General features: G+C 32.6%; 1 protein-coding gene across 2 annotated transcripts in view; it reads left to right on the top strand.

The window, feature by feature from the left end:
• LOC125674575 (uncharacterized) overlaps nt 1-27,771 on the top strand; it is a 57,846-nt gene that overhangs the window by 17,639 nt on the left and 12,436 nt on the right. For both annotated transcript variants that reach the window (XM_048911743.2, XM_048911744.2), the window contains 3 exons: nt 2,795-2,866; nt 14,504-15,204; nt 17,666-17,731. In XM_048911743.2, the coding sequence (XP_048767700.2) occupies nt 2,795-2,866; nt 14,504-15,204; nt 17,666-17,731 (839 nt within the window). The remainder of the gene's footprint in view (nt 1-2,794; nt 2,867-14,503; nt 15,205-17,665; nt 17,732-27,771) is intronic.

Genomic DNA, 27,771 nt, shown 5'->3' with positions numbered 1-27,771 from the left:
ACTTTCACCTTGACTTTAAAGTTAAAGAAAAAGAAATTATTGGATTCACATATTTGACTTAAATCAATATGAAATTACAATATTAGCATATAGTGTTTTACATAAAATAAGTCAATATAAAAGTCTACTGGTACTATTTTTATTTTTTTATTAGACACAAAAATAATTTTTATTAGACACAAAAATACAATAAGTCACTGTGCAATTTGCTGCAGATCTGGAAGTACATAAATATGGCTCAACTTCTGTCTGTAACTAAGTGTTCTGCCTGCAAACATTAAGGTAAAAATGTATATACATAGATTGCTGTCTGAGTGACAGGAGTTTTGAAACCATTCAATACATTATTATTAATTAATGATTTCACATGGAGATCACAAGAAAACCAGGGTAACACTATTAATAAAAAAAACACCCATGAGAATGCAATGCATATACATTACAGTTTTTTGTTGGTCAGTTTCGGACAAGTACATTTTCCATTCGGACAACCTAAATTTCATGTTAACTTGTCCGAAGGGACAGGTTGGTATTAAAATTAGTGTCAGTCCCTGCTTTGGACAATGCTTCATTGCCATTTGTAGATGTGCATATTGTCAAGATGTGAGGATCAAATTATTTTCCTTAAAGTTATAGTGGATCTAAGAGTGGTGGAGGATGTAAAATACCTTTTGAACACATCCTGCATGGCTCATTTGATAGTCTAAGAGTTGAAACTTGATACAATGCTTCAATTGCCATTCGTGAATATGTGTATTTTACAGGAAGATTCGAATATTTTCCTAAAAGTTATAATAGTGGATCTAAGAGAAGTGGAGGATATTGAAATAGCTTGTGAACACTTCTATATGTCTTAATATCTGATAGATTTGAATCTAATTGTACAATACTTCAATGCCATATGCAGATGTGCATATTGTAGGGACAGGAGGATCCAATTGTTTTCCTTAAAGTTAATAGTGGATCTGAGGGATGGAGGATGTAAAATAGTTTGTGAACTCTTCTCCTATATGACTAATCGGAGTTCATAATGTCTACGTTCCTGCTCATGCTTTCTCCTCCATACTATGCACTGTATTAAGGGGAGGTTTCATTTGGAGCACTTCTGGTTTGCAGAGCTGGGGAGACATTTGTTTTTCATAAAAATGATCTCTAGTTTCAACAGTTTTTGAGCAGGTATTGATCAAATATCGCACAAATATGTAATAAACAAATTGTTCTCAGACAAAGGTCGCTCAAGGTCATTTTGTGAAAGTTACAATCACGCAACATATACCTCATGTATATGAAAAAAACTTCATTTTAAGAATCTTTCAACAGATATTAATTATTGTGCAAGTCATTCGTCATATAAAGTAGTTCATTGATTCTTTGCAGTTCAGGAAGCATCCATTAGTTTCGCTGATATTTTTCAAATTAATATATTGGATAAACCACAATGTCTGACCTCTTCAATGTTTAACAGTATAAGAAAAACTACTGCGAACCTTAATGTGTGGACTTTGTCATGCATGAATAAAGTGAGATGCAATGGTTCAATGTTCGTTTTATACTTGAATGAACATTTTACATGTCAGACTTTTCATTATTTTAAGAATCAACTTACTCTGGAAAAAAAAAAATGCAGCTGATTTGGCAGCTAGCAGTCATGTTTCTAGAAGAAACTCACAGATTCTCCATGGATTGCTTTAGATTGATTGATACATATGTAGCTTATGATTTCTGTTTGTGTTTTGAAAATGGAACAAAGTGGTGTTTAAGGAGGTACTCTACATCTTCATAATGACTTACTTCCTTTGGATGAAAAAATCAATATCAGCAATATCTGACTTTTCCTTTTCAATTTGTATACCTAACGGAATAGCTCGGTAGGTTAGCATACCGACTGCTGACCTATAGGTCGCAGGTTTGAATCCAGCAGGGGTTTAAAAAAAATTTCAGATTCCACTAAAACTGTATTTTTTAGCTCACCTGAGCCAGAGGCTCAAGTGAGCTTTTCTGATCAAACTTTTTTCCGTTGTCTGTCGGTGGCGGCGGCGTTGTAAACTTTTCACATTTTCATCTCCAGAACCACTGGGTCAATTTCAACCAAACTTGGGCAAAAGCATCCTTGGTTGAGGGCGTTCAACTTTGTTCAAATAAAGGGCCATGCCCCCTTCAAAGGGGAGATAATCACAAATATGCAAAATTATAGTAGTGTCATTTAAAAATCTTTTGAAGAACCATTGGGCCAGAGGAGCTGACATTTACATAAAAGCTTCCTGACATAATGCAAATTCAAGTTTGTTCAAATCATGGCCCCCCTTGGGTAAGATGGGGCCACAATAGGTGATCAAAATTGTACATAGAAATATATAGGGAAAATCTTTTAAAATCTTCTCAAGCACTGAGCCAGAAAAGCTGAGATTTACATGAAATCTTTCTGACATATAGTGCAGATTCAAGTTTGTTCAAATCATGGCCTCCAGGGGTAGGTTGGGGCCACAATAGGGACTAAGGTTTTACATGCAAATATGTATGGAGAGTCTTCAGGTAAGGGCCAAGGTGACTCAGGTGAGCGATGTGGCCCATGGGCCTCTTGTTGACAATATAAAGTCAATTTGAAAATTTTCAACTTCAAAATATTGTTGTACATATCCTCCACTTTTCATCTACATCAAATTTCTCTGGTGTAGCATACCTCCTTAACCAAGAAACTAGAATACTTAGTGTTTAAGTACTTAGATTGTGATGTTTGGAACATTAGTTTTGTGTGCAATATGTGCATTTCACATTGATTTCCTATTTTATATAGGTCGAGTTCATCACCATCAACTACTTCACCACAAAGCAGCAGTTCAGTGCAATCCACATCATCGCCTACATGGTAATTTCCTTGTTTATTTCTTTCATTTATAAAATTGTTACCACAAGTATGTAGCATTAGAATGGGAGTCTATTCCAAACAGTCAAAAGCATAATTTCTCCAGTTGTAATCATTAAGGATACTTTAAAGACTGCACACTGGAGAATTCCAACAAGTTTACTCTTTTTAGCATGCAGCTTTTCTGATCACTTTTTGTCTGGTGTCTGTCTGTCTGTCCGTAAACTTTTTACATTTCCAACTTCTTCTCCAGAACCACTGGGCTAATTTCAACAAAACTTGGCACAAAGCACTCCCTGGGTGATTGGCTTTCAAGTTTGTTCAAATGAAGAGCCAGGCCCCATTCAAAGGGGAGATAATCACAAAAATGTAAAACTTGCATGAGGTCATTTAAAAATCTTCTTCTAAAGGGGCCAGAAAAGTGGAAAGAGGTATATAGTGTACTTGGTATGAAATTTCTTCTATATATATGAATGTATACTTTTTTCTTGAATATTATTTTTTACAAATATTCTGCTATACAATGTTAGTTTATACTTGTGTTTACCTAAATTACTCAGTAAAGATATCTATAATTATGTTGATAGTATCTTTATTTCATAAGTATAAACATCACCATGTATAGAGTATATAGTAGATGTAACGTATGACGTATGGGCCTAAAAAATTGCAAACTGTTGCAAAAGGCCACCCTAAACCAGAAATAAAACACTGAAATTGTTATACCCCCCGCAACAAGTTGTGGGGGGGGGGGGGGGGGGGGGGGGGTGTATACTGGAATCGGGTTGTCCGTCTGTCTGTCTGTCCGTCCATCTGTAGATGCAATGGTTTCCGGGCTCTAAAGCATTATCCTTTCCACCTACCATCACCATATCATATATATGGACTACCCATGGGATGAAGATGTTCCCTATCGATTTTGGGGTCAAAGGTCAAGCGCACTGGACATTGAAGTAGCAATATGGTTTCCGGGCTCTAAAGCATTATCCTTTCCACCTACCATCACCATATCATATATATGGACTACCCATGGGATGAAGATGTTCCCTATCGATTTTGGGGTCAAAGGTCAAGCGCACTGGACATTGAAGTAGCAATATGGTTTCCGGGCTCTAAAGCATTATCCTTTCCACCTACAGTCACCATATCATACATATGGACTACCCATGAGATGAAGATGTTCCCTATCGATTTTGGGGTCAAAGGTCAAGCGCACTGGACATTGAAGTAGCAATATGGTTTCCGGGCTCTAAAGCATTATCCTTTCCACCTACAGTCACCATATCATACATATGGACTACCCATGGGATGAAGATGTTCCCTATCGATTTTGGGGTCAAAGGTCAACCGCACTGGACATTGAAGTAGCAATATGGTTTCCGGACTCTAAAGCATTATCCTTTCCACCTACAGTCACCATATCATACATATGGACTACCCATGGGATGAAGATGTTCCCTATCGATTTTGGGATCCAAAGGTCACGTGCACTGGACATCGAAGTAGCTCCCCCTTCAAAGCAAAGATCATGATAAAATGCACATTTAATTTCATCTCCTATCCATTTCTCCCTACAAACGAGAATACCCAAGGTTTGTCATGCCATTTGTTTTTTACACTCAGAAAAGAGGTAGTTTATACCTATTACCAACACCCTTTGGGAGGTTAGGGTAAGCGGGGGGTATTCTTAGTGAGCATTGCTCACAGTACCTCTTGTTTTATTATTCGTTCGGGGGGTATATAGGAATCACTCTGTCTGTCTGTCTGTACGTCCTTCCGTCTGTCTGTCTGTGCAGATTCGTGTCCGGGCCATAACTTCTTTGTTCTTTGACTTAGGCATACCGTATTTGGCACACAGGTAGATCACCATGAGACGATGTGTCGAGTACCTTCATGACCTCTATATGACCTTCACCCTTGACCTCAAGGTCAAAATTAAAGGTTTTTTACAATGGATTTGTGTCCGGGCCATAACTTCTTTGTTCTTTGACATAGGCATACCATATTTGACACATGAGTGTATCACCATGAGACGATGTGTCATGTACCTTCATGACCTCCATATGACCTTGACCTCAAGGTCAAATTTAAAGGTTTTTACAATGGATTTGTGTCCAGGCCATAACTTCTTTGTTCTTTGACATAGGGATACCATATTTGACACATGAGTGTATCACCATGAGACAATGTGTCATGTACCTTCATGACCTTCATATGACCTTGACCTCAAGGTCAAAATTAAAGGTTTTTACAATGGATTCATGTCCGGGCCATAACTTCTTTGTTCTTTGACATAGGCATACCATATTTGACACATGAGTGTATCACCATGAGACGATGTGTCGAGTACCTTCATGACCTGTATATGACCTTGAACTTTGACCTCAAGGTCAAAATTGATTATAGGGTTTTGACATAGTCATACCATAAGACATGAGTGTATCACCATGAGACTATGTGTCATGTACATTCATGACCTCTTTATGACCTTGACCTTTGATTTCAAGGTCAAAATTATAGGTTTATGCCATGGATTTGTGTTCGGACTATATCTTCCATTTTCTTCTACAAATGCATACCATATTTTTACACTCAGGAAAGAGGTAATTTATACCTATTAACAACATCCTTTGGGAGATTGGGGTAAGCGGGGTGGGGGGGGGGGGGGGGTATTCTTAGTGAGCATTGCTCACAGTACATCTTGTTTGAGAATTACTGTACATATTAGTCCATTTGAGAAAATTTGGTTTAAGGTAACCCTCATGTTGAAAATGACTAAAATATATGAAAAAAAAATTGTTCTCAAAATTTATCTGGAGATTTAGCAACCTGTCAAACGTGAGTCCTTTCAATTTTAAATTTAATACAATTTTGTATTATTTTTAAGAAATAGACATCTATAGCATGTATTCAGAAAAACATCGTTCATTTCTGAGATGGGGCCGATTTTGGCCCTTAGAGCTCTTACCTCTTTGCATGCCTGGGTAGCTTAGTGGTTTAGGTGCTCGATAATCTTACACTTAAAGCATACATTCTGAGTTTTGAGTCTATGTTTTTCCAATTTTTAAAAAATTTGGGGGGGGGGTCTTTTCAATTTGTTTCTTTTTTTTTTGGTGGAGGGGGGGGGTCGTTTTCTGGGTTTTTTGTTTTGTTTTTCATTTATAAATGTGATACATATATTTTAACAAATATTCGTCGTTTTCATCATAACATCCAATATTTGCAAGTTACGACTTAACGGAATTTATTCTGAGATCACTGTAGTTCCGCATTCATAGTTTGTTTACACTAACATATTCCTGTGTACAACCTGTACTGTGGCTGACGAAAAACTAAACAAATACTTCAAGAAATCACAAATGCACAGCATTAATAGTAGACTAGTCAATATAGCTCATATATGAGCAAAACCTCAAACTAATTGCAACAGAAATGAAATTTTGATTATTCATGCAAGAAAACACATGCAAACAACATATTAAATATCAGCTTTTGTATTTCAATGGGAAAATTGGAATTTTGGGGTAAAATGATGTGTTTTTTCATGAAAATCACTAAAAACTGGAAATTGAAGAAAAGGTTCATTTCATGTAACATACAGTAAAAATAAGTTTCATATTTCAAATTTCAACCTGGAAATGTTCGATTAAAACTTTTGACAGCAGAATATATTTTTTCCCTGACTGTAACTTTTGGGTAAAATCTTGCTTTTTTTAATATAATTGTTAAAGATTGAAATTTTAAGAAGAAAACCCACATTTTTTCATACATTTGAAGCTACCAATAAAAATTGAGGTTAGGATTTAGTTTAAAAACTGTACAACAAGTAAGATATATATATTATTGGCAATATATATATGAAAAGTACCATTTTAGTTCGGAAAACCTACCTTTTCTAAAACAAAAATAGTGAAAAACTGGAAATGATAGGACATGACTGTTTTATAGAAGATTGGTCTTATAAATTTAAGAATAAAATGTCCAAATCCACAACTAAACTTTTCTACACCAAAATTTATTTTCCCTTTCCGAATTTTGGGCTGAAATCATTTTCCAACAAAAATCATTAAAAACTGGATTTTGGAAGAAAATACTTTTTCCTGTCCATTAGGCATATATATGAGTTACCACATGAAGATTTATACATTAAAATAAACTGTTAACACAAAACAAATGCCCCTTCAAAAATGGTCTGTTAAAGATGACCGACATTTTTGCAGTTACTCCCCTTACATCGGAAGTTGGAGGCACACTTACCATTCCGGTCCTATGTTTCACATAAATACATGTAGTATTTTAAAACAGTGTATAGTAAAGCTTACGTTACCAAATTCTTCTTTATTAAGCTGAGTTTTAACAGTTTGTACTACATCTATGACGAAACAAGATTCAGTTTCTTCGATTTTATAAAGAAATCTTTGATATGTGCACTTTGTCAAATTCTAGAGTTTGGGAAGGGGGGGGGGGGGGGGGGGGTATAACCGTATTTGATGTTTAGTTCTATCCAAATTATTGTGCAATTAATACCGAGAATTTCAGAAGTAATCTGTTTTAAAAACAATGGACACCTAGAATTAAAAGCAAAATGAATCAGGCACGCAGCATCATAAAAAAAAATGGGGGTGTGGGGTTGGGGGTTGAAGATAATTTCACAATATTGCCTGAAAATTGACAAGTAAATTTTAATCCAAAGTTATAAAAATCCTTTGGGGGGGGGGGGGGGGGGGGGGGGGGGGGGGCTAAGGTTGTTCTCTCAGTTCAATTTTACACTTCTACTGTGTACAGTTCACGACAATGCTATTTTAAAAAAAAAAAAAAGAGGAGGTAGGGCAACCAATCTGTCTAAAAATCTACCTTTGTACGTAAAAATATATCAACTTTGCATGTAATGATAAAAGGGGGTAGATCCATTGTTGCTACGTGCCTAATAATTATATAAGTGATCATTTGAGTAATTGCAGTACAGTTCAGTCCATATTTTTACAAGTACAACGGCTAGTGTCACAATTTGCCTTGCATTTACAGCGAATAACGTTCGAAAGTTTATCTGGCACGACTTGTAATTTAGTTTTAACGGATACAACAATTGCTGAAAGCAGTGATAAGCCCCAGTTCGAAGGATCCAAATTAATCATTTCTTTAGTCCACTATATGAAAAAAAATTCTTGCAGTGCTCCTCTTCTGCAGCTGTAGTTAATAGTTAGTGGCAATGACTGAACTTATAAAAATGATATTGTGTTAGACAATACTTCACAAAGCAAATCTCCTATAAGTGTCTCTATGGTATTCCATCGTACAAAGTCGATATGACATCGACACCAGAAGATATCTTTTTCTCTATGGAATCCTCATTTAGGAAGGTGAAGATAACGAACAGTGATCCATCTCGTAACTCCTATAAGCAATACAAAATAGAGAGGTGGGCAAACACGGACCCCTGGATATACCAGAAGTGGGATAAGGTGCCTATGGGCTATAAGGAGTAAGCACCCCCTGTTGACCGGTTGTACCCGCCGTGAGCCCTATATCTTGATCAGGCAATCGGAGTTGCCCTTATTCAATATCACTGTGCCAGAAACGGTCTAACAATCAATATGAAACAAGTCAGACAGATTTGACCCAATGATAGGTTGTATTGGCAAAGTAGATTGTTATAACGACCATAGAATCTGCGAAATGCTGACTTTAAATGAGACGGTTGAAACCCTTGCACCATCAACTTGTTTGTCATAAACCTGCCTCCATTTAAAAACTAGTCATATACAGAATTTGTTCGCGATTTGTCTACATTTTGACATTCCATTACTTTCTTAAGTATATAGGACCCGTTCCGATGCCGAACATTCTTGACGTTGTGTCGCATCCTGTGAATGCATGTAGAAATGGCAAGGATTGACAAACTTCGTTTTCGAAAAAGACGTCTGATTTTAACGATATTCTTCACTTAGGGGCAAGATTAAAAGTTCAATGTCTCACAAAAAACTAAGTTCACATAGTTTTCACCAAGACCCCCCACCCCCTCCCCACTTTAAAACTTAATATGACAAATGTTGAAACTAATTAATCGAATAACAAGAAAAGAAACGTATGATTATAAATAACACTCGATCTGTGTACTCTGCTTGCTCAAATGATGAAGATACAAAATAACTGAAACTTTTAACCCTAATGGCTTTCCATACTTTCTTTTTTAACAAACGTAATTCAGCCTTGTAAATTGACACTAATTCTTTATGATTTCATTTATAATTGATTATTCATAACTTCTAAAGTAAATATTATGTTTCATAATTAAAATTAATTCAGTAAAGGGTCAAACAAAATATTTTGAAGCTTTGTTCCGAAAGTTCCCCGGGAATGGAAGTCGTCAAAGAATATGAGATGCTGAGCAATATTGTATGTATGTATATAGAGGGTCTTAAAATCACCTCTTTAATACAACTGTTAAGCTGTTTAATCGCGTTTTTTATTACATGCACTTTAGATCGTCGTGTATAACTTTATTCCGATGACTGTCACAGTTAAATTACTCCCCTTTATCTGTACGGCGTGCCGTAAACACCACAAAATATCGATGGTTTACTAAAACATTTAAGTCTAAATTTGAAATATATCCCATTGTCCGATTTTGTCCGATTTTTTGTATGTTGTTAACCACGCTTTTGTTTAGTAAATTCCATCTAGTTTGTTTCTGTTGCAATTACTTTGAGGTGATTTGCTAGATTGACTAGACTATAGGTAAAAATAGGCCAAGGGGGGAAATAACTAGTTTGACTTCTTCAAATTAATAAAAGTAAATATGAAAACTCGTGTAGCAATTGTCATATGATATAATTATACCCCACGCAATGATTTTCACCCGTCCGTCAGTCCCTTTCTTGTCAGCGTAACTCCTCTGAGACCACTCAACAGAATTTTGTGAAACTTTGTAGTTTATAAGAACACACCTGTGTAGATGTGCATATTCCCAGGAAAGTTTTATTCAATAATTTTTCTGGTCCTTGAGTCACAGGGGCTTCTTATCCATTTTGTTCTCAATCTATATATAAATATCTAACAAGGGATGACACGAAAATAGGATACCAGTTGTAAACAAAGCTCAGAATAACCTTAGTACCAAGAAACAGATCGAATCTTCCTATCCAAAGGGTGTTAAACATCTCGTAATACAAGTCCAACGTAGTCCGATCATTTCATATTTAATTTAATGAGTTTTATAAACGAAAATAATTCAAGCTGTCTGCTTTGTCGTCGATCACGCACAGGAAAAGATAACTCTGGCAATGAAACTAACGTAGTCCAATCCTTGTATGTTGAATTTAATGAGTTTTATAGACTGGAGTGTTGTACACTGTTTATATTTAGAACGAAAAACCTAGAATTTTTTTTAACGCAAATAACAGTAATTAAAACGGGATTTTTTTTCTTTGTAAGGTAATATTTTATTTCAGCCTGATTTTGAATGCAGTCCCGAGAGTTTCCAAAAGCTGGACGTTAGTTTCATTGCAGGAGTTATCTTTTCCTGTGCATGATCGACGACAACGCAGACAGCTTGAATTATTTTCGTTTATAAAACTCATTAAGTTAAATATGAAATGATCGGACTACGTTGGACTTGTATTACGAGATGTTTAACACCCTTTGGACAGGAAGATTCGATCTGTTTCTTGAAACTAAGGTGATTTTGAGCATTGTTTACAACCGGTATCCTATTATCGTGTCATCCCTTGTTAGATATTTATATATAGATTGAGAACAAAATGGATAAGAAGCCCCTGTGCTTGAGTTATGCCCCTTATGAACTTTGAATTTTGAGCCCGCCTGTCCTGTTCTTGTCAGCACAACTCCTCTGGCAGAGCTGCCAACCCTCACGATTTTCGCGTAAGGCTTACGATTTTAGGGCCGAAAATACGTCTTACGATTTCACTGTACATCTTCCGATTTTCCGCTTATTTTTCATTTCAAAATTTTTATAGCTGTCCGTCATTGGTTTTTACTTTTATAATAAACAAACTATAGTCGTTACTACGTTTGTTTGCATAGTCTATATCTATACAAAGTCTCGATCATTTTAATGCTTTGAAATAAACAATATGGCAGCTGCTACTAAACGTAAAGCATGTGTTGATGGAAATTCAAAGAAGAATATGCAAGTACACTGTAAACATCTATTCGTTTCAAAGTCAGAAAGGGGGAGTTTGTATAAGTGTACAATCTGTTTGACAAACTTCAACAATTCTCACGGCGACGAAAATGACATAAAAAAACACTTGCCAGAATAACTGATTCAGTAACTAAAATTATATATATATATATATAAAAAACTTGCTAGAATAACTGACACAGTGACTGTAAAATTATATAATATTATACTAATGTAACAATATTTTTTACACAAGTTTTAGAAAGTAAAATCAATAAAAGATGTATTTGATCTTTTGCAGTTGTTAAATGCATAACAATTAGTATGTCTAAATTCATTAAATTTGGATTTGAAATGTGCCTAAAATTGCTCAGGTTACATATTTACTCATAAAAAGATCTTCAGCGGCAGGGGGCCTAGGCAGCCCCATAACCCCGGCCTTACTATTTTCCATTTTATAATGTTGGCAGCTCTGCTCTGGGACAGCTCAACAGAATTTCGTGAAACTTTGTAGTTAATAAGGACACACTATGTAGATGTGCATATTACCAGGAAATTCTGATTCGATAATTTTTATGGGAGTTATGCCCCTTTTGAATTAGAATTCTGAGCCCATCTGTCCTGTTCTTGCAGTAATGCATAGCATTACAATTTATTATGTGAGACATTGTCAAGCAATGTTGGAGTGTGGGGTATGTGAGCTTGCCCACATTTGCTTTCTTTTATGTAGGCAAAGCTAAAACACTCGAATTATCAACCAAAGGCAAATGAACTGACAGAATTTATTAAAGGTGCTGCAGCCATGTGAAAAAATAGACAGTGACCTTGAATTAAAGTAATGCCATATGTAAAAAGGTTGTTGTGTGATATGAATGCACCCATGAAAATGTTGTACTGTTCTTCATTCCACATAGGAACATGGTTTATTGATTAAGGAACACTCAATCAAATGTCAGTAATGCTAAACTGCAACAATTATTTATTTTGGTGAACGAAACATTAAAAACGTTGGCCTTATATTTAAATATAACACACCAGTCTATTATTGGAGACCGGTGTTTTCCCTTTAAATTTCTGAGTGGGCCATTTTCGTCAGCTGAAGCCCTATACCTTTTTACATGAAAGCTTCCGTACATAGTGCAAATTTAAGTTTATTAAAATCATGACCCCCTTCATCGTCGGAAACCCACAGTCATTTGCACTGACATGATTTTTCTCCACTTTAAAGTGGAATTCTGCTTTTCAGACTGGAAAAATCTGTTCTCTATATAACAATTTTGCTTCTGGAAATTTCTAGGTTATTGTTCATTAAATTTCACTTTTTACGAATCTTGTTTTCCGGAATATCCAGTTTTGACTTTGAATTTTACATAGCGGTCAGTATTTCCTCATTGTATTCTTCTCGTTGATTGGTTGAATCATTATAGTATAATCCAATCAGCACAATTAATGCAATGATTGTATACACATGGGCCTTACAAAAAATGTCCGTAAAAGTAGTACAAAGAGACGACAGTAATGTTTAAGGTGATTGATAAAGTCCAGCCTTTGAAGAACCTTAATAGATTGTGTACGACCTTTGCCTGAAACAAGGTTAGAAAACCAATACTTGCTTACTATTATTGGAATTTCTATAAAGTTTAAAACCTTAAAATTGGTTCACAGAATTCATTTTCAGAAAGGCTTCTTAAAGTCAAACTAATAATTATGCCTTTTTCGCTGGGGCCCCCTGCAGTTGCCTGAAACCCAGTGGGGAGGACCCCCATTACCCCCCACCCCCACCCCTTCTACTTTTTCTACATCACTGTAGAATCATGTCTGTTCCCGTGGGACCCAACATCAATATTTTTGAATAACTCATTAAAATGCATGGCCTTACGTGACCTGTCTTGGACCCATGGGAATCGGCATAAGTATTCCCTGAATTCTAAGCATCAGCAGTGATGGTGGCACCCATGAAAGTGTGTGTGTTTTGTTGTGCCACTATCAAAGATCAGGGTTACAGGGCTCTGTCATCAAAACCTTCACTTGAACAGTACAGCTATGTTCTACAGTGCCTCAACTTTAACCCGGCCAACAGATGCATCATTTGCGTTTAGCCTTTGTACAAATAAATTAAATTGGGTATGCAAACTCAACGAGTCAATGGTCACGAAAGTTGACTGGATAAAGGAGGAAAGAGATAAGTTGTTAGGTATGTTTATATTTTTAATAAAATTAATTTTAAAACAAATTGATAAAGAAGTTGTAAAGCATCTTGCTGAAAGCTTGATCTTCGCTTCGAAAACCAAGTTTTTCTATGCTCCCGAACACTGGAAATAAAGGGGGGAGGGGGGCTTTTTCATTGGTTCAATATCGCAATAAGGAATGGTAAAGCGACCAATCACATAAAGAAGCCAAAACACACCCTCCAGCGAAAATATCAGCATTGTGTCCGACGGGAAGTAAAAGAAGTGCAACCGACCATGGGTTTCCGGTGATGGGCCCCATGGGTAGGGTAGGACCACAATGGGGGATCAAAGTTGTACATGCAAATATATAGGGAAAATCTTTAAAAATCTTCTTCTAAGAACCACTGGGTCAGGAAAGTGAAAATTTACATGAAAACTTCAAGACATAGAGTAGATTCAAGTTTGGTCAAGTCAAACAGTAGGCGATCAAAGTTTTACATTCAAGATATATTGGGAACATTTTTAACAATCTTCTCAAGAACCACTGGGTCAGACAAAAAGGAAACTTACAGAAAATTTTTCTGACATAGAGTAGATTCAAGTTTGATCAAATCATGGTCCACATGGGTAGGTTTAGCCCATGATAGGGGATCAAAGTTTTACATTCAAAATTAGTGCGAAAATTTTTAAAAATATTTCTTGAACTATTTATATATAAGCAAGGGCTTTCATAATTTTTTGTGTAGACATTCTTTACGGAAATACCTTTCATGTGATTCAATGTAACATGATCTTGTGACCTTGACCGGGAACTTTGATCTACTTTTGATAAAAATGTCCTGAACTAATTAAGGTAGATCCTGCATATTTTTTCTTTAAATTTCTTATGGTAAGACCTTTCATTTCATATTATGTCCTTTGACCTTGTGACTTTGAACTCTGAATATGATCTATTTTTCAGAAAACATAACCTAGCTATTAAGTATATCCAAAAGTATTTTAGGTTTGGCTTTCATATTTTTGTATAGATTCTTTATGGCAAGACCTTGTTCGATCTTTTGACCTTGGAGTTTGACCTATTTTTGAAAAAAACTCTGACCTATTTAATATCTCCTGAACTAGTTAAGGTAAGGCTTTCATATTTTGTGTATAGACCTTGTTTCACTTTGGTGTTTGACCTTGTGACCTTAAACAACGGCAAGGCCAAGATGGCTTAGGTGATGAAACACTGATGAATATAGATACAGTAAAATGTACTACATTACATGAAATGAAATTTGTGTTTTACAAATGAAAGACAATTGTGTTTGGATCCTTTTTGTGTAGGCTACTTACTCGTCAGCAGTCGGTAAATGCACAGGCAGCAATGGATGTCGGATCTCCACCATTAAAAACTGGACGTTATGAGGCAACGTCTGCAACAGAGAGATTTTGCTTGTTAGCGCGTCTACTACTGGATGTCTGTAGCGATGCAGTACGCGATCTACTGCGATGCAAAATTAAAGGTGGAGAAGTCATACTTACCCAAGAAATTTACAAAAAGAGAAACAAATTAAATCAGCTGAGACAACTTCATGATGCTCAAAAGAAGATTATCTTGCCTCCGCAAAACCAGATTGTACGGTACAATTCTCTTGATTACACGCTGATGTATACTGTTATAAGAAATGTGTGCCCTTACAAAATCGAACCAGAAGAAAGGAAACAGAATTGTTGGGGCAAAAAACCCATGGACAGTGATTCTAGCCTTCTTGCTGCCCTTGAAAGAATTCGATTTTGTAGAAATGATTTCTTTGCACATGCTACGTCTGCTGAGGTAAACACTGCAGATTTCGTAGAATTATGGGAACAGGTGGAAAAAGCATTGCAGAAAATAGATGAAAATCTAGACCCAGGAGTTGTTTCTATTTGCTATGTGGATGAAATGAAGAAATTGGAAAATACATCTTCAGATCCAAAAACTGTTACACTTTTGAAGCGCATGGCAGAAATAGAGAAACAGTTGATGGATGCTTATGAAATGGCAGGTAAGGTGTTCAAAGGCAAATGCCTATTCAGTGTTATCACAAAATAATTGCTGTATAATATGCACAGAAATATTTGCCCCGATTTTATTTATACCCTTTCACCTTATTGTCAGTGGGTAAAACTATTTCCTCTTTTATATCTCACCTGTATTTGGGCAAATTTAGAATGAGGAAGAATTGTTTGCAAGTTTACAAGTGTGAAAAAAGAGTGCAAAAATAACCCTTTATACTGTACAAAAGTTTCAAGTTTTCTGATGAAATACGAATTGAAGAGGGGAAAGCTAGAGCTTATTATTGAATGCATTAACTTTAGATATTACTATTACAGTGGAACCCCATTATTACGTTCCCCCTTTATTACGTTAGTCCGCATATTACGTTGGAATTTCAAAGCACAAAACCATTTCTTAACAAACCTATATAAAATAGACCTCGTTATTACGTTGTCCCAATTTAAGATGCCGGGACTCGGGATTACGTTGTAAAAATTGTGACAAAAACGTATTAAACCCCTAATTATTCAATAGTGATTCTCAAAATAATAAGCCATTCACACCTTGACTGCCCCAGGCAGTCACCACGTAAATTTCTTGGTCTCTTTGGGGATTAGAGACGCTTGACTGATCATGTTTCGATAGATCTAGCGACATCAATACCGATGAATACCCGTATCGAAGCCAGTGATAAACAATTAGATAAGGTTTATTTTTGGAAATTGTACTCTATGAAATTTACTTCATTTTTCATATTTTGATAATCAAAGAAATAATAATTTCTCAACCACCTGCATGTTCAGCATTGTGTGATTACCTTCTCTATTAAAACTCTATTTACGGACAGCTTTGGTACCAGACATGAAGGACAAAATATATCATAGAAATGTTAAAACAGCTTGGTTGACTGCTTGGACATAGGTGACTAAAGATGTTCAATCAAAAAAGTGTACGTTGTTTGGACATGCAGCTTGAGTGTTCGTAAATCTTGCCAATTCATACACCGATCAAACTGTCCAGTGTTATCGGCCAATTCGTGCACGGCATTTACCTCAGTGAACATTCTAAAATCCCTTGATGCGCACGTGATTTTAGTGTCATCATTCAGTGATATAAATGAAATATTCGTGCATCATTATATTCTCTATGTGGATTGCGTTTAATTTTTCTCCGTGTTTATCGTTGGTGAGAAGTGTGTAAGTGTTGGGTATTGTGTGCTTGTTGTGTCTATAATTTTGTTTTTTGGGTGGGATTTGTTTATTGTGTTGTGTATTGTGTAATAAGAGAAATTAATAAAAACTATTTTTTGTGTGAATATATCTTTACTGTCAGTAAAGATATATTCACACACACACCCCTTCACGGAGTACCAACGGAAGATATACAATTTCCAAATGATAGTTTTAATGGATTTCACATGGAACGCTTATTACGTTGCCCCCTGGTATTACGATATTTTATTGTGAAAAAATGAAAAACGTAATAACGGGGTTCCACTGTATATTGAATGGTGTTACTTTAGATATTACTGTTACATTGAATGATGTAACTTTAGATATTACTGTAATATTGAATGGTGTAACTTTATATATTACTGTTATATTGAATGGTGTAACTTTAGATATTACTATTATATTGAATGGTGTAACTTTAGATATTACTGTTATATTGAATGATGTAACTTTAGATATTACTATTTTATTGAATGATGTAACTTTAGACTATATTGAATGTTCTAACTTTAGATATTACTATTATATTGAATGATGTAACTTTAGACTATATTGAATGTTTTAACTTTAGATATTACTATTATATTGAATGATGTAACTTTAGACTATATTGAATGTTCTAACTTTAGATATTACTATTATATTGAATGATGTAACTTTAGACTATATTGAATGTTCTAACTTTAGATATTACTATTATATTGAATGGTGTAACTTTACATATTACTATTATATTGAATGATGTAACTTTAGACTATATTGAATGTTCTAACTTTAGATATTACTATTATATTGAATGGTGTAACTTTAGATATTACTATTATATTGAATGGTGTAACTTTAGATATTACTATTATATTGAATGATGTAACTTTAGATATTACTATTATATTGAATTGTGTAACTTTAGATTATATTGAATGTTCTAACTTTAGATATTACTGTTATATTGAATGGTGTAACTTTAGATATTACTATTATATTGAATGATGTAACTTTAGACTATATTGAATGTTCTAACTTTAGATATTACTATTATATTGAATGGTGTAACTTTAGGTATTACTATTATATTGAATGATGTAACTTTAGATTATATTGAATGTTCTAACTTTAGATATTACTGTTATATTGAATGGTGTAACTTTTGATATTACTCTGATATTGAATGGTGTAACTTTAGATATTACTATGATATTGAATGGTGTAACTGTAGGTATTCCTGTTATATTGCAGTTGAGACAGATGTCAGACTGGGAGAGTTACTCAGTGTAAGGAAGAAATATAGAAAGACAATTTGGGGTAAAGCACTGTTACATTATAAATGTGTTACACACACATATTTATCTAACATTATACAGTATGTATAGTTATCTAATAGTATACTGTATGTGTATTTATCTAACAGTATACTGTATGTGTATTTATCTAACAGTATACTGTATATATATTTATCTAACAGTATACTGTATATATATTTATCTAACAGTATACTGTATGTATATTTATCTAACAGTATACTGTATGTATATCTATCTAACAGTATACTGTATGTGTATTTATCTAACAGTATACTGTATGTGTATTTATCTAACAGTATACTGTATGTGTATTTATCTAACAGTATACTGTATGTATATTTATCTAACAGTATACTGTATGTATATTTATCTAACAGTATACTGTATGTGTATTTATATAACAGTATATTGTATGTATATTTATCTAACACTATACTGTATGTGTATTTATCTAACAGTATACTGTATGTATATTTATCTAACAGTATACTGTATGTGTATTTATCTAACAGTATACTGTATGTGTATTTATCTAACAGTATACTGTATGTATATTTATATAACAGTATACTGTATGTGTAATTATCTAACAGTATACTGTGTATGTATATCTATCTAACAGTACACTGTATGTGTATTTATCTAACAGTATACTGTATGTATATTTATCTAACAGTATACTGTATGTATATATATCTAACAGTATACTGTATGTGTATTTATCTAACAATATACTGTATGTATATCTATCTAACAGTATACTGTATGTATATCTATCTAACAGTATAATGTGTATTTATCTAACAGTATACTGTATGTGTAATTATCTAACAGTATACTGTATGTGTATTTATCTAACAGTATACTGTATATATATTTATCTAACAGTATACTGTATGTGTATTTATCTAACAGTATATTGTATGTGTATTTATCTAACAGTATATTGTATGTGTATTTATCTAACAGTATACTGTATGTGTATTTATCTAACAGTATATTGTATGTGTATTTATCTAACAGTATACTGTGTGTGTATTTATCTAACAGTATACTGTATATATATTTATCTAACAGTATACTGTATGTGTATTTATCTAACAGTATATTGTATGTGTATTTATCTAACAGTATACTGTATGTGTATTTATCTAACAGTACACTGTATATATATTTATCTAACAGTATACTGTATGTGTATTTATCTAACAGTATACTGTATGTATATTTATCTAACAGTATACTGTATGTGTAATTATCTAACAGTATACTGTGTGTATATTTATCAAACAGTATACTGTATGTGTATTTATATAACAGTATACTGTATGTATATTTATCTAACAGTATACTGTATGTGTATTTATCTAACAGTATATTGTATGTGTATTTATCTAACAGTATATTGTATGTGTATTTATCTAACAGTATACTGTATGTGTATTTATCTAACAGTATACTGTATGTGTATTTATATAACAGTATACTGTATATATATTTATCTAACAGTATATTGTATGTGTATTTATCTAACAGTATACTGTATGTGTATTTATCTAACAGTACACTGTATATATATTTATCTAACAGTATACTGTATGTGTATTTATCTAACAGTATATTGTATGTGTATTTATCTAACAGTATACTGTATATATATTTATCTAACAGTACACTGTATATATATTTATCTAACAGTATACTGTATGTGTATTTATATAACAGTATACTGTATGTGTAATTATCTAACAGTATACTGTATGTGTATTTATCTAACAGTATATTGTATGTGTATTTATATAACAGTATACTGTATGTATATTTATCTAACAGTATACTGTATGTGTATTTATCTAACAGTATATTGTATGTGTATTTATCTAACAGTATATTGTATGTGTATTTATCTAACAGTATACTGTATGTGTATTTATCTAACAGTATACTGTATGTGTATTTATATAACAGTATACTGTATATATATTTATCTAACAGTATACTGTATATATATTTATCTAACAGTATACTGTATGTGTATTTATATAACAGTATATTGTATGTGTATTTATCTAACAGTATACTGTATATATATTTATATAACAGTATACTGTATATATATTTATCTAACAGTATACTGTATGTGTATTTATCTAACAGTATACTGTATATATATTTATCTAACAGTACACTGTATATATATTTATCTAACAGTATACTGTATGTGTATTTATCTAACAGTATTCTGTATGTATATTTATCTAACAGTACACTGTATATATATTTATATAACAGTATACTGTATATATATTTATCTAACAGTATACTGTATGTGTATTTATCTAACAGTACACTGTATATATATTTATCTAACAGTATACTGTATGTGTATTTATCTAACAGTACACTGTATATATATTTATATAACAGTATACTGTATATATATTTATCTAACAGTATACTGTATGTGTATTTATATAACAGTATATTGTATGTGTATTTATCTAACAGTATACTGTATATATATTTATCTAACAGTACACTGTATATATATTTATCTAACAGTATACTGTATGTGTATTTATCTAACAGTATTCTGTATGTATATTTATCTAACAGTATACTGTATATATATTTATCTAACAGTGTACTGTATGTGTGTATAGTTATATAACAGTATACTGTATGTGTATTTGTCTAACAGTATACTGTATGTGTATTTATCTAACAGTATACTGTATGTGTATTTATCTAACAGTATACTGTATGTGTATTTATCTAACAGTATACTGTATATATATTTATCTAACAGTATACTGTATGTGTATTTATCTAACAGTACACTGTATATATATTTATCTAACAGTATACTGTATGTGTATTTATCTAACAGTATATTGTATGTGTATTTATCTAACAGTATACTGTATGTATATCTAACAGTATACTGTATGTATATTTATCTAACAGTATACTGTATGTGTATTTATTTATCAGTATACTGTATGTATATTTATCTAACAGTATACTGTATGTGTATTTATATAACAGTATACTGTATATATATTTATCTAACAGTATACTGTATGTGTATTTATCTAACAGTATACTGTATGTGTATATTTATCTAACAGTATACTCTATGTGTAATTATCTAACAGTATATTGTATGTGTATTTATCTAACAGTATACTGTATGTATATTTATCTAACAGTACACTGTATATATATTTATCTAACAGTATATTGTATGTATATTTATCTAACAGTATACTGTATGTATATTTATCTAACAGTATACTGTATGTGTATTTATCTAACAGTACACTGTATATATATTTATCTAACAGTATACTGTGTGTGTATTTATCTAACAGTATACTGTATGTGTATTTATCTAACAGTACACTGTATATATATTTATCTAACAGTATACTGTGTGTGTATTTATCTAACAGTATATTGTATATATATTTATCTAACAGTATACCGTATGTGTATTTATCTAACAGTACACTGTATATATATTTATCTAACAGTATACTGTGTGTGTATTTATCTAACAGTATATTGTATGTATATTTATCTAACAGTATACTGTATGTGTATTTATCTAACAGTATATTGTATGTGTATTTATATAACAGTATATTGTATATATATTTATCTAACAGTATACTGTATGTGTATTTATCTAACAGTATACTGTATGTGTATTTATCTAACAGTATACTGTGTATTTATATCTATCTAACAGTATACTGTATGTATATTTATCTAACAGTATACTGTATGTGTATTTATCTAACAGTATACTGTATGTGTATTTATCTAACAGTATACTGTATGTATATTTTTATAACAGTATACTGTATGTGTTTATTTATCTAACAGTATACTGTATGTGTATATTTATCTAACAGTATACTGTATGTGTGTATATATCTAACAGTATACTGTATGTATATCTATCTAACAGTATACTGTATGTGTATTTATCTAACAGTATACTGTATGTATAATTTTATAACAGTATACTGTGTATTTATATCTATCTAACAGTATACTGTATGTATATCTATCTAACAGTATACTGTATGTGTATTTATCTAACAGTATACTGTATGTATATTTATCTAACAGTATACTGTATGTATATCTATCTAACAGTATACTGTATGTGTATTTATCTAACAGTATACTGTATGTGTATTTATCTAACAGTATACTGTATGTGTATTTATCTAACAGTATACTGTATGTGTATTTATCTAACAGTATACTGTATGTATATTTATCTAACAGTATACTGTATGTATATTTATCTAACAGTATACTGTATGTGTATTTATATAACAGTATATTGTATGTATATTTATCTAACAGTATACTGTATGTGTATTTATCTAACAGTATACTGTATGTATATTTATCTAACAGTATACTGTATGTGTAATTATCTAACAGTATACTGTATGTGTATTTATCTAACAGTATACTGTATGTGTATTTATCTAACAGTATACTGTATGTGTATTTATCTAACAGTATACTGTATGTATATTTTTATAACAGTATACTGTATGTGTTTATTTATCTAACAGTATACTGTATGTGTATATTTATCTAACAGTATACTGTATGTGTGTATATATCTAACAGTATACTGTATGTATATCTATCTAACAGTATACTGTATGTGTATTTATCTAACAGTATACTGTATGTATAATTTTATAACAGTATACTGTGTATTTATATCTATCTAACAGTATACTGTATGTATATCTATCTAACAGTATACTGTATGTGTATTTATCTAACAGTATACTGTATGTATATTTATCTAACAGTATACTGTATGTATATCTATCTAACAGTATACTGTATGTGTATTTATCTAACAGTATACTGTATGTGTATTTATCTAACAGTATACTGTATGTGTATTTATCTAACAGTATACTGTATGTGTATTTATCTAACAGTATACTGTATGTATATTTATCTAACAGTATACTGTATGTATATTTATCTAACAGTATACTGTATGTGTATTTATATAACAGTATATTGTATGTATATTTATCTAACAGTATACTGTATGTGTATTTATCTAACAGTATACTGTATGTATATTTATCTAACAGTATACTGTATGTGTAATTATCTAACAGTATACTGTATGTGTATTTATCTAACAGTATACTGTATGTGTATTTATCTAACAGTATACTGTATGTATATTTATATAACAGTATACTGTATGTGTAATTATCTAACAGTATACTGTGTATGTATATCTATCTAACAGTACACTGTATGTGTATTTATCTAACAGTATACTGTATGTATATTTATCTAACAGTATACTGTATGTATATATATCTAACAGTATACTGTATGTGTATTTATCTAACAGTATACTGTATGTATATTTTTATAACAGTATACTGTGTATTTATATCTATCTAACAGTATACTGTATGTATATCTATCTAACAGTATACTGTATGTGTATCTATCTAACAGTATACTGTATGTGTATCTATCTAACAGTATACTGTGTGTATGTTTATCTAACAGTATACTCTATGTGTAATTATCTAACAGTATATTGTATGTATATTTATCTAACAGTATACTGTGTGTGTATTTATCTAACAGTATACTGTATGTCTATCTATCTAACAGTATACTGTATGTATATTTATCTAACAGTATACTGTGTGTATATTTACAGGGTTTGAAACTAAGGCACGTCCGACCAACCGAGTCTACTAAATGATAGGTCCGGTCGGGTAAAATGTCGATTTACTAGTCCGACTGGTCGTGTTAAAAAATAAACAAGAAACTTTACTTTAAACCGTAAGATATTTTATTCTTAACTAAAAGAAAATAACTGTAAAGAGTTTGCAAACAATCTTGAACCGTGTGATGGAATAATCTCTATTTTTAGTTCTAATAAATAAGTCGCGGTCGGAGGTGATGTTTTACGACATCTACTAGATGTTAATTTTAAACGGTTTATTTGAATTTACTATAATAAAGTGTTTATCAAGTCAAAAAATTACGTCGTAAACAGCTATTTATCGGTGTTGACATATGTGCAGGAATGTCTCTATATTTAAATATAACTTCTCGTCCACAAGGAAAGACGTCCCAGGAGAAAAAAGAAAAGGTTAGGAAGAAACAAAGCAGGGATTATGAAATATGAATTAAATAAAAAGCCGGTTGAGGTCATTTTATACTAAATAGACTAAAGCATATCCGTGTCGGGTACAATTTAAAGAAACAGAAAACGTGTTTGAAAATCAAATGGAATGACGGGACTTAATTAAGATATTTTTGAGACAATTAAATACGTTTTGGTTCAAAATTAACTAGTGATGTACTAATTATCGCCAACTTTCGATTGTCGGTCGCTATAACTGAAACGATGTGAATAATGGATTGTCATTTTGAAAATCGAAAATCGCCGGCGTCGACAATTCTTTTAATAATACGAATATTCCTGCCGAGACTTAACTAAAATCAAAATGGCTGACGAAACTGAATCATCCGATAAGATTGAATTTGAATATTATTTAATGTCCCGCTCAAGAATATTTCACTCAAATGGAGATGTCACCATTGCCGGTGAAGGGCTGCAAAATTTAGGCCTATGCTCAGTGCTTACAGTCTTTGAGCAGGGAGGGGTCTTTATACCACACCAGCTGTGACACGGGGCCTCGGATTTTGCCTCTTACAACAAGCAAGACTCTATTCTAACCTGGATCCCACAAGAAGAACAACAAAAGTCAAGAGATCTATCCCGGGAAAACCAAATCGAAAGTATCGGATTATTAACTTCAAATTTCTAATGATTTTAGATGTCTCCATTAGTGAAAATTTTTCTCTCTCTCTCTCTCTAGAGAGAGAGAGAAAGTGAGAGAGAGAGAGAGACGTTAAACAAGATATGATCAACCAATCTGATGATTTTATTCTAATTAACTTAATATTTAGGGTAAAAAAGTAAATTCATACATTTATGCCATAAATTTGAAATGAATAAAATTCAATTATTTTTCGATTAATCAATCGAAAAGGTGGATCCGATTAATCCGATCATCGATTATTTTTTTTATTCCCGATTGTCCATCACTAAACTTAACGTTTGTCATTTAAATGAAGTATTTAAATATGGAGAAACTATCAGGGGTTTTTTTTCTGGAAAGTTGGTCAGGGCTAGTGGATTTAAAGTCAGGTCTAGTAAAAATCATTTGAAGTAGCCCGACTGGTCTAGTGCTGAAAAAAGTAAATGTCAAACCCTGATTTATCTAACAGTATACTGTATGTATATTTATCTAACAGTATACTGTATATATATTTATCAAACAGTATACTGTGTGTATATTTATCTAATAGTATACTGTATGTATATTTATCTAACAGTATACTGTTAGCTGCAATAATGTAGCCCTCTCTGATTTTTTTTTTTTTTTTTTTTTTTTTTTTTTTTTTTTTTAGGGAGAGGGCTACAACTCCTTAGGATCTCCGTAATGGTGCAAATGCGGGAGTGATTCACTCCCGCAACATTTGCGCTCATTCTAAACATTTCCTGACTTTCTTTACGTAAATAAAATGATATTCTATGTTTCTTAGTCAATATATAAATTTACAACCTACAACTTTAGATTTGTGAGGCTCTATTCTACCGTTTTCAACAATTTCGATAAATCCCAGTTTCTCGATTCATATTTGTGCGCCATGTTTGATGTACTGAAGTTTCAACTTCCGGTTGTCAAGTCATTTGCATATGCCATATAAGGTGGTATTTACATCAATGGACAAGTATGGAGGCGAAAGCTATTTCGTCGGTATTGAGAAGGTTTGAATTTAATATCAAGTTAAAAACCGAACAGCAGAGTGTAAATTCTTTCTGCAACAATATGATTTTCCTTCCTTTGTCGAAGTGGCTCGAATAACTACATTTTCGCGCTGATTGTCAATGTTTAGGCTTTTCATTAGATCCACCTACGAGATCTCGCGATAACAAGCATGGCGGAGCAGACGAAGAATTTTGCATGCTGTACATTATATTTAATGAAAAACACCTTTATTAGACATGCCCGAGCACAAAGTTGGTACTCCTTTTGGTATAAACAACATTTGGGACTAATACACAGAGTTTATTATCGGTTATTCATAAAATTATTTTGCACCATTACGGAGATCCTATGGAATTGTAGCCCTATCCCGAAAACGTCAGAATAAAAAAAAATTGGATTGGGCTACATTATTGCAGCTAGTATACTGTATGTATATTTATCTAATAGTATACTGTATGTGTGTATATATCTAACAGTATACTGTATGTGTATTTATCTAACAGTATACTGTATGTGTATTTATCTAACATTGTACTGAATATATATTTATCTAACAGAATACTGTATGTATATTCATCTAACAGTATACTGTATATATATTTATCTAACAGTATACTGTATGTGTATTTATCTAACAGTATACTGTATGTGTATTTATCTAACAGAATACTGTTTGGATATTTATTTAACAGTATACTGTATGTGTATTTATTGAACAGTATACTCTATGTTAATTTATTTAAGCGTAGATTTGACACATTGTCATCATGACTTATCGCTTGTTCTGTGTTTGATAAAGGATGATTAGAACTTTCCATATTTTAGTGTTATCATGAATTGCTGTCAATGTTCATTTGCCAAAGGCTCTAAAATATAAAATCAAAGTACTTAAAGTACTCGTGGGAGTTGAACATTGTGGAAATTCAGTTAGAAAAGATAGTACTGGAAGGGTAGGGGGATAAATGACTGAATATTATCATGATTTTAGATACAAATCAACTGTTGTTGTTTTTCTAAGCGTTACAACAGCAAACATGGATAATGGAAGGCCCATGGGCCACAACGCTCCTCGAGTAACTGAAGTGTTGTTGTTTTCTAGAATTTCACCCCTTTATATTCTCATGAAAAATGTGACCACATATTATGGCCCAAACATTCAAATCAATATGGTTATCAATGCCTTGCAGTTATGAAGAAGTGTTTCCCCTGTATATATACATTCAAGTTTAATCCTAGTTATAGCTAATTCTAAGGATTCATTACTTGAAAAGGTAGTCCAATATGCTAAACTGTCACCTGAGTATACTACAGTCCTGTAGAGGATCAATGGAATGGTAAATAATTGTATAATAACTCAAAATAAATGAAATGCAAAAAAAAAAAATTAAAAATTGTCGGGCATCGGAAATGCACAAGCCGAGTTGCGCAAGGAATGGGCATAGAGGGAACCGGCAGAAAAGTTTTCAAGAATTATCAAGCAGGGAGCAAAATTTTGCGCACATAAATTTCAGCCGACTTAAATCCTTTGTGACCTTGACCTTTAACCCTTGACCAAAATCAATAGGCTTCTTTGTCTCATCAAGGGCGATAATCCATCTAAGTTTAATTGAGATCCTATAATTTGTTAAAAAATTATAGTGCAGAAAACAAAATGTTCTCCAAATTTCAGTCTATTTATAGCCAGTGACCTTGACCTTGGACCTAGTGACCCCAGAATCGATAGGCTTCCTCATCTTACTGAGGGTGACAATCCATCTAAGTTTGAATGAGATCCTATAATTTGCTCAAGAGCTATGGTGCGGAAATGAAATGTTGATGCGTGCCCGCCTGCCCGCCCAAAGGCACTTCATCAGATCATAAGCCGAGTTCGACTTCATCGCAACTCCGCTAAAAATGAAACACTAGTCAAATAATGTTATTTATTGCCAAGGTATTTGGGATATTATACTGTTGCTCAAACAGGGGGTGAATGAACTGACAGTATGGAAAGCATATAGTGGAATCAGACTTGTGATGCTGGAAATCTATAGTGATTAATAAACTATACATGTACAAGATCCATAACTATTTTTTTTTTCAGTTTGTGAGGGAGAATCCTCATGTCTCTTTCATCTGTAGACAAATAAACAATGTGTTTTGACCAAAGCAATTTCCAATCCTTTTTGCAGCATAA

Source organism: Ostrea edulis, chromosome 3 (assembly GCF_947568905.1).
Source record: "Ostrea edulis chromosome 3, xbOstEdul1.1, whole genome shotgun sequence".
Taxonomy (NCBI): Eukaryota; Metazoa; Mollusca; class Bivalvia; order Ostreida; family Ostreidae; genus Ostrea; species Ostrea edulis.
Note: the sequence above shows the minus strand (reverse complement) of the source record. Positions and strands in the feature narration are given on the sequence as shown.